Below are 19,697 nucleotides of genomic sequence, written 5' to 3' on the forward strand. Positions count from 1 at the left end.
CCGTATTTATTTATCTATTTATCTGTTTGAAATCTGCTTCTACCTACTTCTATCTGCTAAAGAAGAAGTAGCGTATTCTTCTTTGCATTTATTTTGTCTTAGTTTTGATTCTAATTCCGGTTAGCGCTCCCCGAGCGGTGGAAGAAAAATCCACAGAATAGCTGCACCTTTGTATAAGCTGCATGGTTCAAAACCTATGAAAAAAGTAGTGGCTTATAGTCCAGAAAATACGGTATTTAAAAATGATCTTAAAAATGTAGTGTAGGTAACCAGCACAGATCAGCACCTGACGACCACCTGCTCTTCTTGCCAAAATATAGAGTCTGGGAAAAAAAAAAGAATGAAAAACTGAAACGGTGCCTTGTAGAGCTGGTGTTTGTTTTTTTTGGTTCGTCTCGCCTGCTTTGCTGTAGTAACAAGAAGGTGCAACAAAGTGGAGGGACCAGGGAAGTATCTTTGGATAGCGATATGACACATTAAAGTAAAAGATTAGGGCTGTCAAAGTTTAGTATTGCACACATGTTTCAGGAAATATGACCCTTGGCCCAAACTGTAGTTTGGAGAAACAAGAAGCAATGCAGCTGTATTAGACTGTAATATACAATCCATGAAACATCGGTCATGTGACACATTCATTTTCTAAAGGGCAGATTTTAAAGCATCTTTTTTTTCCATAGAGTGTAAAATACAAAAAAAAAAAAGAATATAAACTTTTTCCTCATACAGGAACACGCCCACCTGTCAAGGTGTGGCTGAGTTGGACCCAGATGTAGGAGAGCGAAGAGGCAGGAGTTCCAAAACATGTGATTTATTTAACTCAAAGCGTGGCTGAGCAGGAATAACAAAAAAAAATGCAAAACACAAGAGTCTAAACATGACAAAATCCCCCAAAAAACCTGAATTGACACATGGAGGGAAGAAACGGTACGACCCGGCAGGGAGCAAGGGAAAGACAAGACAAAATATACACAAAAGGCTTGACAAGACACAGGTGCAGACAATCAGGGCAGGTGAGAACAAGGGAAGTCGAGACATAACTTGAACATGGGATTTCAAAATAAAACGTGACGTAAATACAAAAACCGTGACAAAGCCCAAGAGCGTGACACCACCGTGCGTTAGTCAAAGTTTGCCGTGGCTGTGGCAAATGTGTACGCCGGCATTTCAGATGGTGTTTCCGTGGTGATCGTGGCCATATCAGACTCTAGGTTAGTATAAACCGCCAAACACTTCCTTAGCTCTGTAATATGATGATGACTAGTGAAGAAGTGAAACTGGCTGAAACTGGCTGAAACTTCTAACTGAAATTTAGAAATGCCTAAAACAGAGTGTTTAATTGTATTTTTGTGTTAGAATCACTCAGATCAACATCCGCTGTTGCTTGTTGGACCAGAGTTTGCCTTCTCTAGACTTTCAGGTTATGTTTTTGACGTATAATAATGCAACAACAACCATTTGTTTAAAGCAAGGATAATCGTCTGCTCCTGTATTATTGCAATTTTGGGACAGTGAGGTCACTTAATCTGGAGTTCAAGGTCCTGCCCAGAGACACTTTGGGACGTGACGAGGCTGAGGACCAATGTTTTTGTTCCACATGACCACGGAGGTCAAATCATAGCTGTGATTTGTTTAAAATCATACAATAAAACTTTGAAATACTGTACTGTGTCTGTGTGGGTAAGGTTTACCCCAGTGTGATTGTTTTTTCCTCAGACCGTAATAGATTAAACACACTTACCTGTATATGACATTTTAAAGCACATTTTGCACGAGCAGTAACTTGATGATTTCTACATTCTGAGCTCCTGATAGTTTCCTCTCGTATGGTTTTACTTTGCAGACATGACATAGGACCTCTTATTGGGCGTCAGTTCCGCCGTCCTGTTTTTCATCTTCCCTTTTCTTCTTTGTTCAGAGCCTAATTAGCTGCCACCAAAGTAGAAGCTACCCTTCCTGGAGTCCATACAAAATTGTTTATTGGTTTGAACTATTTCAAACCATTGCAGAACACAAACGCTCAAAGACGTCAAGCTAAGTCGTGAACATCAGAGGAGTATTTGAAAGCTAGACAACAAACTACGCTCTCGTTATGTTCATACTAATCACAGCTGTTGTTAAAGTAAGAAACTTTATTTCACCGCTTCCACATTAGTGGACATTTCCAGAGTTTGTGGCGAGAGGAGAAACACAAACAACCCGCGTGGTATGTCGCAGCGCTAAACGGTTAAGTATTTAGCCGTCGCGCGTCATCTTCAAACGCGGCGCCGAGTCGCGCCGCTAATGAGCTGACGATGCGGGCCCTGTCAAAACAAGCAGGAGAGCAGAGAGCCTGAACCTACAGCCTCGTTAATAGCTCAATCAGGCATTGTCCTATCTGATTGGATTTATTGGCCTTGTGCCTCTGCGATGTTTAATGAACATCTATCTCATTAGTGTTGCTCAATGTCACTGCTCCACACACACTGACACACACACACACACTCACAGCGCGTCAGGTTTCCTCCACCCTCTTTAATAAGGCCATTCTCCTTCCACTCAGTCTTCCTCAATGACAGTCAATCCTCATCAGGACAGGCAAAAGAGGAAACATGAGACGGCGGGAGAGCCTTTCACTTCAGCTGTGCACGTCTGAAAGCTGAGAAATCCCCCGTGAAAGAGTAAATGTGCTGTTACTCTCAAAGAAAAATGTGCTTAATTAAAAGCACCTTTTCTGATCTTGTGCACCTGGTCAAGGCTGATGGTCAGGTAATAAATAAGAAATAAACGCGGGAGGAAGAGCAGCAGTTACAGTCAGAGCCTCAGCAGGCTGCTCCAAACAGTCGCCCTCTAATATATTAATGCTGTCAGTACAGTCTCTGTGAAGCTAACACTTTTCAGAAACAAAGGCGCCCCGCATGCCATACCCAATTTCTTGTTCCAGGATCAATATGTTTTGATAGATTCTCGCCCCAGAGCCGGATATTGTTTGAACAACCATTATCCGATGGTAGTTTACGCAACATGAATCTACCTTCCTTCTGTTTCCCACTCGCAGTTAGGATGACAAAAGTCTGCTATCTGGGTGATTATGGACAATTTCTCAGCACCAGAGCTGCCAAGCAGATCGAGGGGTTTGCTCTCCCCTGATGGGCAGAGAGACTGGGTACCGCATCCAGTCCTGAGTGGGGGCAACACACACACACACACACACACACACACACACACACACACACACACACACACACACACACACACACACACTTTGTGTGTCTCATGTGGCCCCTGGGAGACCACTTCTCAACACTCAGCTGTCAGGTCTGCCAAGCACTTTCCAGCCGCTTTCCAGCAGCACCTATGGAGAGAAGGGGCTGAGCTTCAGGCCAAGAGTCAAAAAGTGAACTGCTTATAAATATAGATGCCGCGATGATGCTCGTATCTAATGCTTCAGCTGAGGTAATCATGTCGTTAACAAATTTGTTTTCATCGCGGATTTTGATGTGTGCGTATAATGTTTCTCATCACGGCAGATGAAGATCACAGTCCCACCCTAAACACTGAGAGCGCTGGGAGAATCCGCACAGTACTTTCTCCTGGCAGCCGCCTGTGTGTCAAACAGCTGCCTGCTTCTCCAAAGCTGCCTGTAATGATAAATAAATCACAGCTGCATCTCATAATTGTTGAATTGTCTTTTAATGTTATTCCCTTCCATGTGAGGCCGTCTTTGCTGTCAAGCTCAGCAATCTCACGTTGTTTGATGCAAAGATGAAATGTTTGAAGACTGCCTTTGATTACGCGCTGCTTCGATTTGAGATTAAATTTAGTTGAAAAAGCAAGATTAAACATGTGTCACTTGCAGCGAACAAGCCCGTCGCCTTTGTTAGTGTCTTTTGAGGATTCTTTGAGCTCCCAAATTATTAATTCATTCTTATTTTTTTCTTTAACTTAATGGCAAATGTCATTTTGAATGCTTTCATATGCGTCAGGCCGTCATTTGCTATGCACTGTTGTTATTTATCAAAGCACATGCATGTTTTAGAGTACATGTGAACAATCCTGTCAGTAACTTTCACCTCGCCGAGCCTTTTTTGTGTATTTCTTTTTAACCGAGCAGCTTAGAAACACAAGCATCCACTCATCCGTGTGTGCGTGCAGATATTTTGGCCGGAGAAATCTCTCTGTGATCGCATGTATGTCAGGGTGGGTGCAGGCGCTCTGCAGCATGCAGGTTTATCACAGTGACACGCCTGTCACCTAGCAGCACCACGCTTGAGAACGGGCTGGGCGCTCCGCACCAGTCGGCCTGTTCTGCACCCTGTGCAGGCTGCAGACACAACACCATGCAAAACCAAGCAGATAGCTGACAATTGGAGTTAAAAGCTTGTGAACTTCAGTCACAGCGGAGGACTCCACGCCGCGCAGCCAAGCTTACACAGCAACGTCCAACGCATCTTGCTTACCGTTGACGCGATATAAGCTGACGTTACGCGTTTATGTGCAAACAATTCAATTTCATGTTTATGTTCATATTTTCTCGGATTTGGAGACATTTATTCAGTATTCCCTTAACGTACCGACATGCTCAGGCGCTAACATATTTTATAAAACGTCTCATTAGACTGACTTAAATTAAAGATGTCAGTCCCCATGTAGGCGTTTAGAGTTCAGCAGTGGCACACACCTCCCCACATCTTGCTGAAAAATACTTGATAAAAAATCTGGAGGTGTAAACCCACTGCCCCAGAGGATTCGATTCAAGAGACTTTTCATCTCGTACAGATAACTCTGATAACATATCTGTTCCTCTATGGGTATGACTGCTCCAACTCCACTTTAGCTAATATGAATGAATAAATCCAAGGAGAGGCGAGAGTGCTGTGTTATATCCCTCATCAAAAGAGCAAAGTACTCCTACTTTTTCTTTTCTTTTTCTGAAAAGTGCTGTGTATTTCAAGCACATTATTCTTTGGTACTAGCAATTTGTTCACAGGGTTGAATCCTGAATCACTGAATTTCTTTTTCACAAAGATGGAGTTTGAGTTCTTTCTTTTATAAACTGTAAATCTGTGACACAGCAAAGCGTTTAGCAGAAAGCAGCTGCATCCATCAGAACACTGATAAGTGATGAAGCCAAGTAACATCTGCTGATCTCATCCTAATTAAACATCTCTGCATGTAAAATAATGTACATATGCATCAATGTCTTCGATGTTCTTTTCTCCTCTGGAAGCAAAAACCAGCATTTCTGCTCTTCAGGTGCAGCCAGCGAATATTCATATTACTGATACCAGCGCCAAGACTTCCAGTCGCGTCAGCCACTTGCTATTCCAATGTTGTTGAATTTTAAGGAGCTAAATAATCATCAGGCAGTGGCTGTGAACATTTTATTACAACCACTGTGTTCTGCAAAGGTTTCTCCCCACATTTCTTAGCCACATGAAACAAAATAATTGCCTGTTTCACAGATTACATTCATGTAAAGAAATCTCTATCCAGTGCTGAAATATCTGCAGGAAATCTAAGAATGCAATTAACATCTTCCATCAAGGACAAACAAATCATTTATCATTTTGAAAAATTCAGAAATGAAGAATTTTAAGCGGCATTGAAACATTAACTGCAGAATTACACATTTAAGTTATTGTTGTATATATATATGGATAGTTATATATGGATAGGCCTTTTATCTCTTTCGCCAATGGATCAGATGTCATGGTCTTGCTTGAACTTTGGACTTTTAGTTTATTTAATCATATATTGTATATTTACATTATTTTCCAGACTGCTTTGCTTCTCGTCTCTTTTGTAACTTATAATCTTACTTACCTGTATAGTGTTCATTTGGCTTGGACCACACCAAATATGACGTATGTTGGAAATTAGAGTAACTCAAGATTTAGCTGGAGTTGTATCTAAACTACAGTTTACAACTTTAACGTTTTATGATAAATACATTAAAGAAATGAACGATACTTTTAAGGTGTTAATTTACAATGAAAAAAAACACAGTAAGCAGTATGTTTGAGGTGTTTTATGACCCAAGATGATGAATCTCTTGTAACAAAAAAGTCATCTTATACATTTTATCACATGATTACGGAAGAGTATTAGGGCCACTTAAAAAAAATAAAAAGAATTCTGAGAAAAAAGTCAGAATTCTGAGAAAAAAGTCAGAATTCTGAGAAAAAAGTCAGAATTCTGACTTTAATCTCAGAATTCTGAGAAAAAAGTCAGAATTCTGAGAAAAAAGTCAGAATTCTGAGAAAAAAGTCAGAATTCTGACTTTTTTCTCAGAATTCTGAGAAAAAAGTCAGTTAGAATTCTTTTTATTTTTTTTAAGTGGCCCTAATACTCTTCAGTACATGATCATAAAAAAGAGATTAGAAAAAATTCTGGAGGACCTAACGTGCCATGAAACATGAAACACTGCTGTTTCTTGCGTTTAACCGATGATGCTTTGTCTCTGTGTGTTTGTGTTCATGCGTGCCCTCTCCAGTCTCTCCTGGTAGCCCAGCAACTGGCGAACGCCGTTGGTGGCGTGATGTCCGGAGGCGCGTCGGGCATAAACCAGCCGATCCTCATCCCCTTCAACGCGGGCGGACACCTGGGCGGCCAGCAGGGCCTGGTCCTCTCCCTGCCCACCGCCAACATCCAGAGCCTGGTGGCTGCTGCCGCTGCAGGGGGCATCATGACGCTCCCCCTCCAGAACCTGCAAGGTGAGAGACAGGCTAACGTACCTTGGTGTGGTAAAAAAAATATCTCCGTTCCTTCAGGAAACTGACAGGTGCATCAAAAACACACAAAAACATCTTTCTCTCAGGGTCTGTCTGTGTTGTACATGATTATTTATGGAGCATGAGACATAAAAACGATGTAATACACAAAAAATTATGTTGCCAACATGAGTTTTACGTTCATTTTCTAACACGAAACCACTTTTTTCTCTATTTTTTTCGTAATAGAAGGCTTTACAGCTGTTTTGACCAGGTAAGAATCCTTCAGGGGGTTGTATCCCAAAAAGCAGCTTTCCTGAAATTGCCCAGAGGAACAACCGTATTAATTACAGGTCAGCGTTTTGCAGCGCAGCGCAAAAGCACTTTATGGCTCTTTCCTGAGCATAAGAGTGCACTGTACTCTACTTTTTTATCTCTTTTCCACCTCATCTGTCCATCCACATGGCTGTACTTATCCTTTCCTTTTAAACTTTAATGCCCAAGTGTTCTCTTTTGATCATACTTGTAAATGGTTTTCATTTTAATGTTTAAAACATTGTCTCTTTTATACCATTAGATTGAGGGATGGATGGGAGAAACTGTCAGTCATAAATCTTAAATGAGAGATGCACTAATGTAAAAAGATGCCAGGCTACATGTAAAGCAGTGTGTTTTTTAGGATGCCGATTACAATAATGCCAGTGCAGCACAAAGTGCAGGGGAGGCTCCCGTCATGTGGGGAAATGGATGGATAGATGCCCTGAGTGAGGAAATGTGGAGGTAGAAGCCTAATGGACACAAACATGCATAAATAACAGCAGCCATCGCTGTGGGCAGACCTTTTAATAAACTCGCATCTATCCAGCGAGGCCTTCAATGTATCCGTCAGTAGCAGATGATAATGGGCCCAGCAGGCTTGTCTCACTCACACGTCAACGGATCTTCCTCCTGGTTGTGTGAGGGACAACCCAGAGACTTGGGTGATCTGACGAACTGATTGGCAAACGCATTGTCAGGGTGTCAGAAGCACACAGCGAACACCTCTCAGTCATCCATTTTGTCCAAACAAACCAGCAAAGTGAGTCCAGTGTTGCTCGTGAAATCCTCCATCCGAGAGAGACGGAGGAAGTCAAATAAATAAATAAATAAGGAAATAGTTGTGGAGAAATGCCTCAGTGGCAGATCTTTTTTTAAGTGAGTGTACTGACAGACTGCCTGTTCGCACGTCCTTTTTTTCTGAAGGGGATGCATTGAAAGGACCTCCGTGGAGAGAAAGTGACACAAGTCACGAGTGAAGCTAAATGTCTTGACTGTGTCCAGGCCCCTCTGGGCGTCAGGCGCTCCTCCACTCTCCCCTGTCCGAGTTCATCACGGCTCCGCTGAATGAGGCCTGCTGGCACAGCACCTCTGTCAGACAACTGCAGCTCTGGCCTCTGCCCCGGTGTCCCCCATCAAATCTACAACACCCCCCTCCCCCTCACTCCCTCCCTCCCTCCCTCCCTCTCTCCCTCCCTCCCCCGAGTCACCCCGGGGCTCCAGGACTGATTAATCACACATATAATACAGTGGCGCGCGGTCACCGGGGAGCAGTCAGCTCATTTCACAACCTCTGGAGCAAGCTTGCTTTATAGCACTTATCCTGTTGGCTAATTAGTGTCAGATATGACACAAAACAACAGTTAGGCATAGTAATGAGGCTGCGAGGAACCCAGCCAATGGCCGTGTTTAAATGTAATGAGGCATCTAATGACCAGCTAATTAAGCTGTTTGTCTCCCAGAATGAACAGCGGAGGAATTATGCACTTTACACGAGAGCCTGCATACGCTACAGGGTTTCACTGTCAGTCTCTTCACCCACATGTAATGTTTCATACTATGTTCAATACAATTAAAGGTTTTCAGAGCATTTTTTTTTTCATGCATGTCCACGTGACGGCGTAATGAGATGAAACGAACACCGAAAAGAGCATTTTGATCATACGTTTTGATCACGCTAATCAAAAGTGGTTTTGTCAGTAATGAATGTTGACAGAAGGGAACCGACTAGTCTTCTCGGAGCCTTCAGGAGAGCAGCCCTCTCAGACTGTGATGAATAACTATCACTGTAATGGGGTTGTGCTATAAAGTTGGAACAGTTGCTTAAATAAAAACCAAGCAGCATCTTGTGGGAGACTTGGTAAACACGGGCGCCAGTGTAACTGGTTATTTGTCAGAATGATTTATGCCTGCAAACATGCAGTAAAAACAAATTCCCAATGAAACTAAACAAGGGGGAAAGTTATCTTTTGTGACAGAGTGCACACAATTCTAGCTGACTTCAAAGAGGCAAAACTAGGTTGGGTCATGCTAGAGGTCTGTAAATATGACAGCTGATGAGAATAAAAAAATCCCACTTGATTTTCGGATTTATGCATGTACGACACACACAGACAAAGCATCTGCAGATGTTTGTTCTCTGTTGCGATGCAAACTTCCTTCTGCATTCTGAATAGGTTTTAATTTCACATGATTTTTATAACAAGCAAAAGCACGATTACCATACTTGTAAAACGAGCTGCTTCAAAAGGTTTGTGCATGTAATGCTCAATGGGAGGAAGCAGAACAAAGTCATCTATCTACTCCTCTCCTCTACGACTTGCGCAAAGGTAATGCAAGAACCTAGTTTACTGGAGTGCTTTCATATTAATAAGCATATCCCATCTTATTTGCTGCAAGCAGAAAGCCACGCAGCGCATCACATCAGAGAGCCGACTTCTAATGGTGAGGTGAGAGCGTTGTTCCACGGAAAACACAAAACTGCACTCAGGCTTCCTCATAAAGGTCGGCATCCCACTCACCTGCGGTAATGAGACCCCATGTCGGTGTCAATCAAAGACGCGTCTGTCGTTTTTGATAAAAAAAAACAAAATGAGGAAAAAAAACGCTGATTTGGTGTCGTTCGCTGGTTTTCGGGGTTTTGGTATGATACAAATTAGGGAAATCACTCTGCTCATTACACCACCAAAGGGCGGTTTCCCAGGGGAAGAGCCAGATGTTTCCACAATAGTTAGACATGTCAGACTGGATCTCTTCTGCCTCACCTGACTGCTGCTCCTTTAAGAGGTGAGCTGCCAGGCAGGGCACTGACTTAACCTTTGTCTGCCACGGGAACGCCTCTGTGTCCCTTTACACCTTACATTACCTGACCTGGAGAATTTCAGACATCCTTCTTCGGCTTGTTATAGCCACACTACCTGATCATTGTGTGCTTTTCTTTTTTTTCTTTTACTCTTGTTCGAGGACAAGAAAAAGATGAAGTGTCTCTTGCGGGCACAGTGAGATGACACTGCTTCATCAGTCCACACTTCCTCACCTTAACATCTGTCATCGTAAGACAATATAGGCCAAACCCGTCCCGTCTCCCTTATCTCTGTTTAATTCGAAGGGGTTCTCAAGCCGTATGCATTCCACGTATTTCTTTAATGATTTAACTTTGCCGTGGTTGTAAGATGATTCGCAGGGGAGAGAGCCGCATTAAATAAATAACAGTGATAAAATGTAGACCTCATACATTTCAAAGCTAATGCAACTAGCGGTGCAATAGGAGCAGCTGCACACAGTCCTGGAGCGGTAATTTGATTGATTTGTTGTGACAGCAGCCAAATAATTGAGAGTGAGAGGTGCTGCTGGAGATGAAGCACAGGCAGAGGCAGGTTCGCAAGGCAGTCCCAGCAGATATGGCACCCGAGTTCTCATCTCTGCCACTGATATCTGCCAGTGGTTTATTGTTTGTCTTCAGTAAGCAGCTTGGAAACGTGTGGGGGGGTTTAGTGCCGTCGTGACAGTTAGATGACGGAAAGAAGTAAAGGAGGGGAGAAAAAAGAAAAGAATCACCAATCAAAAACCCACAAAAGAGCATTGAGAGGGCCGGGATCAAACATCCGAATTTACACTCCAGTGGAGGTTTACTGTACATGCGCACATAAACATGCACACTTACACCCCCATGAGACTGATTTGTGCTCTTGTCTGTTATGAAACTGAGATGTAAGTAGATTTCTACCTCTTACTGTTTCACTTGTTGCAGACATGCTCTTCATTTCTTTTAAACTCAGGTTGCACGTTCATTATAATCGAGCACAAAATGATCCACGCTGCGTTTGAATGTACAGTATGTCTCTTAAACGTATGTATCTCCAGACCTTTTGGTGTGTTTCGCCTGCTAAGCAGCAGCGGGGCTGCTTGTCTCAACCCTGTGGCTCTTAGCTCATGTTGTTGTTTCTGTGGATGGTGGCGGTGTCACTCTGGTTCAGCAATGCCACAGGACAGCATGCTGCCACAGACCAAAAATAGAAAGAAAGAAAAGAAAAACTGAGTAGGGGCGGCGGCGGGGGGTTGGATGATGCTTTATGGGAGCGTGGAGGAGGACAATAATATTGTTAATAAGATGCTCCTCTGTCCGCTCCTCCACGGCAAAGCCCTGACATCTGCCCTCCCTTGAAACACTAAGGGAGGCATTTTGCAAACCTGCCGCCATAAACGCGTGATCTACAAGGCATCCTCTGCGTTTTACACACTGCTCGTCTGCAGCGTGCATCTAGGGACTGCAGTGCATTTATTTTAAAAGATTTTCACTCTAGGTGACAATAAAGCGAGTGACTTCGAGGAGAAGTTAGTTTTCTGAGTTAGGGGGCTGAATTAGAGCGTGACGGAGTTTGCAAATAGCTTCCAGTTATGTGAAAAAATAATGTGCAGAGTTATTCCATTTTAATCCAACTGTTTAGCTGCTCAGCTACAGCGGAGAACTGTCCATCTGATGAAACTTTTGGATTCATTTAGTCATATCAGCATACCCTGAAACCTCCACTAATACTCTTTACTTGTACTATTCAGCCTTATATTGCATATATTCACTAAATTATTTCCAACAAACTTGCATAATCACCAGAGTTCATCCTTCCATAGCCGTCGCTGAGTGGACCAGTCAATTACTGAGGTCCAGCAGATGCAGAGTGTTGAATGCCATATAAATTACAACACGTCAACAGCAATCAGTGTGTTGTTTCCGTGATATTTCAGGACTTGTAAAGAGCTTCCAGTAAATGCCTTGACCGGCTGACCCCAGAGTTGTTTTGCCGAAATTACATTTAACTTTTTTTCTCCTTTTATTTTTTTCATTTTTTTGCCTCCCCCCTTTTTCCGGTCGCACTGTTTCCAAAAGATTTGCTAAAGGTCTGCCGTATTGCCGAGGCGCAATCCCGAAGCTTTCAGAAACAATCTGTAGTCAAGCATTTTAAATGAAAATTGATTTGTGATTTACATGGTCGGTGAGGGGAAAATGAACTTATAAAATGTTGTAAATGAAATATTAGACAAGGTGCAGTGGGAGAGAGCAGACAGCGATGGTAATCTCGTGGAACTGGAATTCCTGCCTGGCAGAACTGGCTGACATTTTACATTTATCTGTGTTCTGCATGAGTTGTAATGTTAATGGTAATTTTATGGGACTGAACTGGAATGAAATTGGTGTTATCAGTGATTGCTTCAAATGTGGTATTGTGTAAAGGAGCACAGCTGCATCCTTTATTTCCTATTCCCCAGTAATGTAAGTTATTGCATGATCTGTCGTCTGAGGTTGAACGTGTGTATTCGGGCTGTTTTTATCAGCCTGTTCTGCTAAGAGCGCCTTATATCTCACAGTTCCCACAGGATGAAACACACCGGCTGCTGTGTTTTGATATTACTATAACATTTGTTTGTGAATGTCTTTCACATGTATTCAGTAGTCCTTTGCTTTTGTTAATGATTTCCTGCGCATGTCTGTATCAGAGCGATGTTTTTTTCTAAAAAAAAGTCTGAACAATGACTTTAATCCACACAAGATCTTTTCTGTAAACACCATTTTTCCAAAACAACTGTGTAAAGAATTATAAGGTAAACATATACATTATCAATACGGGTCTATGGACTTAATATAACAAGCGAATCAATGTAGCGTTATACTCTGATCAATACTTCTTGCACAGCCCAGATGTTTTAATTCTGTTCGATACGTGTCGCACTGAACACTTCCTGCTCCTTCTCGGGCCGTGTACAGCATGTATGGATTTTCCTGGAGCTTGCTTTTCCATGTTCGGAAAGAGAAAAAGAACCAAAGAAAATGAGAGTGAACAAATGCTGTGATCGCGCAGAAGCGGCGGCGGAGAAAACTCCGGGAGTCCCGGAGGCGTCCAGGATCACGCAGAGGTCATTCTTAAACACGGCTCTCCGGTTCCCCTTGTGCGTGAAACCCAAGAGTCCGTGGTGGCATTTGTCAGCAGATGGTGTGGAAACCGAACCCCTCACCAGTCGGGACTTCTTAGCCGCCGCTAAAAGCTGTCTGTGGTTACTAATTGCTGACCAGAGCCTAATTACCTTAATTAATGGCATAGCTTTCTGGGGACCAGATTTTGCAGGGGGGGCTTTTATCAGTATCAGTGAAAGTTAAAAGGTCCCGCAGGAGGCCTGAGGAGTATGTACATCCCCTGGGTGCTATTTCTGGACTAACTGCAGACACAATGCAGATGGATGCTGTGGCATCAGCACAGGACAGCATGTTTAGAGGGAGGTATCTGTTACTTACAGATCAGAGGAAACACTTACCAAGAAGAGGAGCGAAACACTTTTCTTGCCTTTCTCTGAACATTATTTTACCGTCTCTTCTCTCATAAACAAGGCTGTTTCCTGAATTATACCAGCGTAATTCACAATGACAAAGTAGACTTAGCACCTTTTTGAACTGGCCGTGGGGGATTTTGTTCGGAGAGCTCTCACTGTGAAATTAGCCCCGGTGCTTTCATTTTTCAGCTGCACTGAATTGGTTAAAAGACACAGGCCAGCTGGTATGAAAATGGGACTGATTCAACAAAATCTGCCCTCCCCTCACTCGCTCGCTCCTCACTCATAAAATGAAAAAAAAATCCCCCCATTCTCTCACTTTTGCCCCCTTTTTTTTTTTCTTACCATCCTCCCCACCTTACCCCTCCCCCAACCCTGTCAGCCACCGTTGTCCACGTCTGAAGAAAAGCTTGTAAGTTTCAGTTGCATACATTTCTTTTGATGATATATTGTCCCGGTGTGGGATTTCATTTACTGCCGCTGCCCTTTCCTGAACCTGTTGCTAGTCGGCGAGCACGACACCCGTATAAGTAGCGTGCTACTTCATTCATCATACATCGTTCTGGGCTCTCAAATACCTCATATGTGATTCAGGAAGAAACCACTAAACCGGCACAAAGGATCCCACCAGGATCAGCCGAGGGTCCATTAAACACTGTGTACAAAACACCGCACAACTCGTGTCTACATGCACGTTTTTCTTTGTTGCATCTACAAAACATTAGCCTTCATTTCATGGTGTGCACATTGTTTATGAAGCAGGGGGGTGTTGGGGTGGGGGGGTCTCAAGTGCACTGCACATGTAGTACATAATTCCACTCACATCGCATGCACATTTGAATGCATGCATTTTGAAATCTGTTTTTTCCCTCAGTCATAGTGGCTGCTCTGTGTTGTATTAAACAGCATTAATAATCACAAGAGGCTCAGTGTCACTCAGAAGTCTCCACATCACTAAAGCAGACAGTGTTGTGCTGCTGGGCATGTTGTGCTGTGTGAAAGTGCTTACACGCTCCCTCAGACAACCAAAGGGAATAATTAAAGACAGAAGATGGAGGCAGAAGAATGGAAAGCAAATCCCATTGTTTGGGGTTATTTCATCCCACTGAATTTCTTCTTCTCACTTTCTTTCGCTCTCTTCCCGCATTCCTCCCCAAATGCACTGTGGGTATGTGGCATGTTATCAAAAGCATATGTAAGCGAAGCAGTGCAGAACAAAAGCCTTGTGATGTCCCACTCATACACCACATTGTCTTTTGATTATCCCGCAATCATTTTGTATCTTTGTGAGATTGGAAAGAATTGAAGGCTCAGTAACCACATAATAATATACAATAGTGCGGCTGCTCAGAAGCCGCGGTGCCAGATATGTTGGAGGCAATTTGAAAACAAACCTGCTTAGTGCTTGTTTGCTCCAATTTGATCAAATGGAGTAATTCTTCAGCTCCTCAATATCCAAGTTCCACCCAAAATAATCCACAATGAAATTCAAATTTAAGGTGAACTAGTCTATTAGGGGAACTCGACTCCACTCCATTTCTGAGCGCGGTAAATGTAGCCCCTCAATCTCTCTCAGCTTTTACTGTCAGTCAGAGAGCACTCAGTCATCTCCGTGCATCGGGCCCGCAATATTGATTTTTCCACCCACTGAAACAGCCGCATGAACATAAATTTTGCATGAGGCTTTTACTCGCGGCCTCCGCTTTGGTCTGACGACACATGATGGGACCATGAACAGGCTGTAATAACCCAGTCTGTCCTGCCAGGCAAACAGGCTCTTTCTTTAGAGAACGGGAGAAGGGGGGGAGCCCAATACCTTCTGGACTCTGAAGGACAAAAGCGAGAGACCCCTCGCTGGGATTCGCAGAATTACATACCGTCTGCGAGGGGATGTTTTCAAATGAGAGTGAAACTAAAAATGTTTCCATGAAAATGTGATTCTCCGAATATGTTCAGGTTGGTTCATTCAATTTAAAAACAGTTTTCAGCTATGTTACTATAAAATCTGAACAATTAAATGGTCTATTTTGACACTCCAAGGTTAGTAAGAAAAACAACAAAAACAAAACATTCTTACTCGTTCACTCTATATGGAAAATAAACCAGATCTCAGTTTGCTTGGGACCCCCTGGAACTTGTCTTGAGCCGGCGTACGTTCCCGAACGACTCTTTGGAAATCAATAACACAGTGTAAGCATCACCAAAAAGGCAATATTATTGAGTTCACAGGAATTTTCTTGTATGTGTAACAACTCCGTGGAGAGGATTTGATTCTTTGAAATGCTTCCCCCAGAGTGAGAATCCTGCAACGCTGCTTGATATTGCCTTGTATCACAAAGTGAAAGAATTATGTTTGAATCCCTACAAGAGATGTGGTTTACCCTCTAAAATGCTGCGGCTGCCGCTCAGTTCAAATCGTAGCTGCCAATATAAATATATATATATATATATATATATATATATATATATATAAAAAAATAAAAAATAAAATATATATATATATATATATATATATATATATATATATATATATATATATATATATATATATATATATATATATATATATGAATTTTGTTGTCACTAAGAGTTCCTCCTGCAGAAGGACTGATATTGCCGGCTGCAGCTGTGAGTAATTTTTTATTCAGCTGTTTCACCAACTCCTTTAACATTTCATTTCCCCCCTTGTTTATTCCAGCCATTGCTAAGGCAATAATCTATTCTCCATTTCTTTAACGTGATTAGTGACTGTACAGACTCTCTGCTAAAAGGAACAAATATATTTTCTAGGTTGTAAACAGAAAGCCGGCGAGAAAGAACATGTTTGTTTTTTCTCTACTTTTTACCCACAAATCCTGTTTCCTGTTTCAGTGCATGCTGAGTGTTATAGTCTCTTTTAAGAACTTTGACTTCTAATAGTGTTTCAATTCCTGCATTGCTGCTTCCAGTTGGGTGAGGACTGGTAATGAACCATTTAGTTGATAAACTGCCAATTAGTGTTAGATTGAAAATGACTAATTCATCATTTTTGTTTTCTATCAAGCAAATGCAACCACTGGTGACACTCCCAATTGCAAAATGACTATAATCCCTTTCATATCTTTGTGTTATTTGTGAAGATGATATAATACGACATGATATGATGCAATAAGACAAGACTTTGTATTCATTCCACTTGGGAGACATTTCCCTGTTACAGCTGCAGAAGCAAAAAGAAATGAGCAAAAGTAGGATAACATTTCCCAAAGGAAACATTTTTATGTCTATTTTTGCATTCTTTTATATGCAAATGAGTAGTTATTGTTGGTTATTATTCCATCTAGCGTTAATGTCTGTAGTGAACAACATGAATGCATAAAGAATTGGTTTCAATATCAATGTGACACAGTGACCCACAGCGATAAAAGTAAACGGTGCAGAAGGGAAACACGTGCACCCACACTGATGCTATCCCCTCCACCGGTGTGGAGATGCTCCAGTCTAATCCGCTGAGTAAAAAATGACCTTCTTTTGACCACCTTAACAATTACCAGATCTCATAGAGTTTAAATCTCCTTACCTCCAGTAGAGTAATTATCGGCGTGACTCACTGAAAAGGCAATTGAGACACCGCTTTATGGACTGCACGCTAGAACGTGAGTCAGAGCAGTAATGGGGATCTTGTTTGTCCCCTCTCACCTCCCTCATTAAAGAGTGACAGCCGTGTTTAAACCTGGGCAGTTCCTGTAAATATACAGTAATTTTTTCAACACCTGACAGGCTCCTCTGTAGTATCTGATCGCCTCTTAATTTACAGAGCCTGTCCCCTAAATGATACTGTAGACATGCAGTTAGATGAAGACATTCTTGCCTTTCATGTATTTGTGCTAGTAGGTGATGCGCGTGCTGCACAGCAGCCACCAGGTAGGAGAATTACTGCAGAATCAATAACCATTAACTTAAAGAAAAGCATTGTTCAGGCCTATACACACTAACACCCGTCTCAAGGTTTCATCCATTCTCATGAGCTCAATACAGTCTTTCCAAGGTCTTTGAACTATGCTTTTAGTTTTTGATGCACAGATAACTTGTATTCCTTCCACGAGATCATATCTGCTTTCTTCTGATCGTACTTTATAACGTATTTGGATGGAATGAAAGCCAGTCGACCTTTTGTGTGGATGTGGTTGCTGTGACACTGCAGTCACTCTCCTTGTCAGCCTTGACTGCACTTCTACTAAGTTGATGAACATAGTTGCCTTTTTAAAAATGTTTTTTGAAAGACTAAGGGCCTGATTTACTAAAGGTTTGCATGCGTAAAAACGTGTGCAAACTTGACATCACCCGCAAACCAATGTGCAAGCTGATCTACTAACAGCGTGCAAAGAGGACTGCGCCTCTCAAATGAGCAAAATAGCACACGCTGTTCATTTAGTACTTTTGCCCTGATGAATAATCAATATGGGGCGTACCCGCCAGAAAGCGCTAAATACTGGGAGGGGAAAATGCAAATACCGTATTTTCTGGACTATAAGCCGCTACTTTTTTCATAGGTTTTGAACCATGCGGCTTATACAAAGGTGCGGCTATTCTGTGGATTTTTCTTCCACCGCTAGGGGGAGTGCTAACCGGAATTAGAATCAAAACTAAGACAAAATAAATGCAAAGAAGAATACGCTACTTCTTCTTTAGCAGATAGAAGAAGAAGCAGATTTCAAACAGATAAATAGATGAATAAATACCGGTTATTTTCTCTTGGTTCTGTCCCGTTTTAATCAGCAAAGTTGCTGCCGTGTTAAAAGACACTGCTAGGAAAGGATCTATTTAGGTACAAACATGTACATCATTTACAGTTCAAAATCCTTCTGTACATGTAGTAAATATCTAATCTAACAACATAAATATCTGCGGCTTGCAGATCTTTTTTTCTAAAAAGAGCGGATGCGGCTTATATACGGGTGCAGCTTATATATCTTTTTTTTATTGTTTTTTTAAAAATAGAGCTGATGCGGCTTATATACAGGTGCGGCTTATAGTACGTTAGGTACGGTAGGTTAATTTACCACACGCAATGAGATTTACCAAGCCTGAAAGTTTTTGCGGGGATTGTGATTGCGTCTGTATTTAATACGTTCGAAAGGAAGGTGCTAATCTGCTCAGCATTACGCATGGCTGCTGTTATTGTGGCAAGGAGGCGACATCGCCAAAATCAAAGAATACGCAGAGACAGAGTCTTTATTCTGCTGCATGCTATTTTAAAAATGGTTGCACAAGTTTTATTAAAGGCCACTTTTTCTTTAGTTCTTCGCCTTATATCTTGCCACCTTCTTTTAACCTCATCTGCCGTTCTTTTTGTCTTACCAACTGCATTTATTCTATCGCAGATTTTCTCCCATATTGCGTTTCTTTTGGTAATGTTTAAATTTCTTTGCTGCAGTTCATGAATGTGTTTATTTGCCTCTTCCACTAATATCTCTAACTCCAACTCGTCAAATTTCATTTTGCGCTTGCGACTATCCTGCTTTCCATCCAGACTCTCCATGGCGCAAACCGTAAGACACGCAACACCTCATTTAGATACTGCGGTTTGCACCTGTTATCAACAGCACGTGCAAACTGTTTCAGTGCACACGCAATTTAGTACTCTTTATTTAGGATCTTAGTAAATCAGGCCCTAAATGTATTAAAAGCTGTTTTACATTTAATCTGACACAACTTTTGAGCGATGACCAGATCAGCACTGATACCTCACAGCGTGAAGGTTTTGGGGTCGCGTCCCGGCTGAGGCGTTTCATGTCCTCCCTGAGCCTGCGTGGTTTTTTTTTCCAGGCACTCCAACTTCCTGATGAGGCTCCTGATGATAATGATTTTAATGAGAACAAAATGGATGGATTAGTTTACATAGGCACACATCAGACACGCTTGGTTTGTTTCGAAGCGTCGAGATCCGTACACAAATACGCACGCCGACAGTCTTCAGCTCATTGGGGAGAGTTGTGAACGCAGCTGTTTTGTGGACTGTGATGAAAACAAGAAGCCAAGCTTGAATCAACCTGAGAGGGAAAAGTGCTGTAGGGGTGTCAGCAGGAACTACTGAGATAGGGCTGGTAATGAGAGAGCGGGCCCCCCCCCACCTCCACCGCTCCTCCTCACTCCGCTCTTCAACCGCACTGGAAACAAAAATAGCTTTTTGTCTGACGAACGAGCTCGGCTTTGACCTCGCCTTTCGACCTCTGACAATCAGTCTCTCTCCGACGTCCTCCAGCACTTCAAAATCTGGGGCTGGGACAGTCCAAGATAACGGTTGATTTCTTCTTGTGTCACCAAAGCAGAGAAAGCTCTGAAAGAGAGGTGGCAGGCAGTTTCTCAACGCACCGAGGTTGGAGGCCTCAA

At 42.3% G+C, this 19,697-nt stretch overlaps 1 protein-coding gene across 3 annotated transcripts in view; it reads left to right on the forward strand.

Moving 5' to 3' along the window:
* The window catches only part of pou6f2 (POU class 6 homeobox 2), a 70,122-nt gene that overhangs the window by 16,483 nt on the left and 33,942 nt on the right, over positions 1 to 19,697 (forward strand). For all 3 annotated transcript variants that reach the window (XM_061713378.1, XM_061713380.1, XM_061713379.1), the window contains exon 3: positions 6,473 to 6,692. In XM_061713378.1, the coding sequence (XP_061569362.1) occupies positions 6,473 to 6,692 (220 nt within the window). The remainder of the gene's footprint in view (positions 1 to 6,472; positions 6,693 to 19,697) is intronic.

Source organism: Cololabis saira, chromosome 22 (genome assembly GCF_033807715.1).
Source record: "Cololabis saira isolate AMF1-May2022 chromosome 22, fColSai1.1, whole genome shotgun sequence".
Classification (NCBI taxonomy): Eukaryota; Metazoa; Chordata; class Actinopteri; order Beloniformes; family Belonidae; genus Cololabis; species Cololabis saira.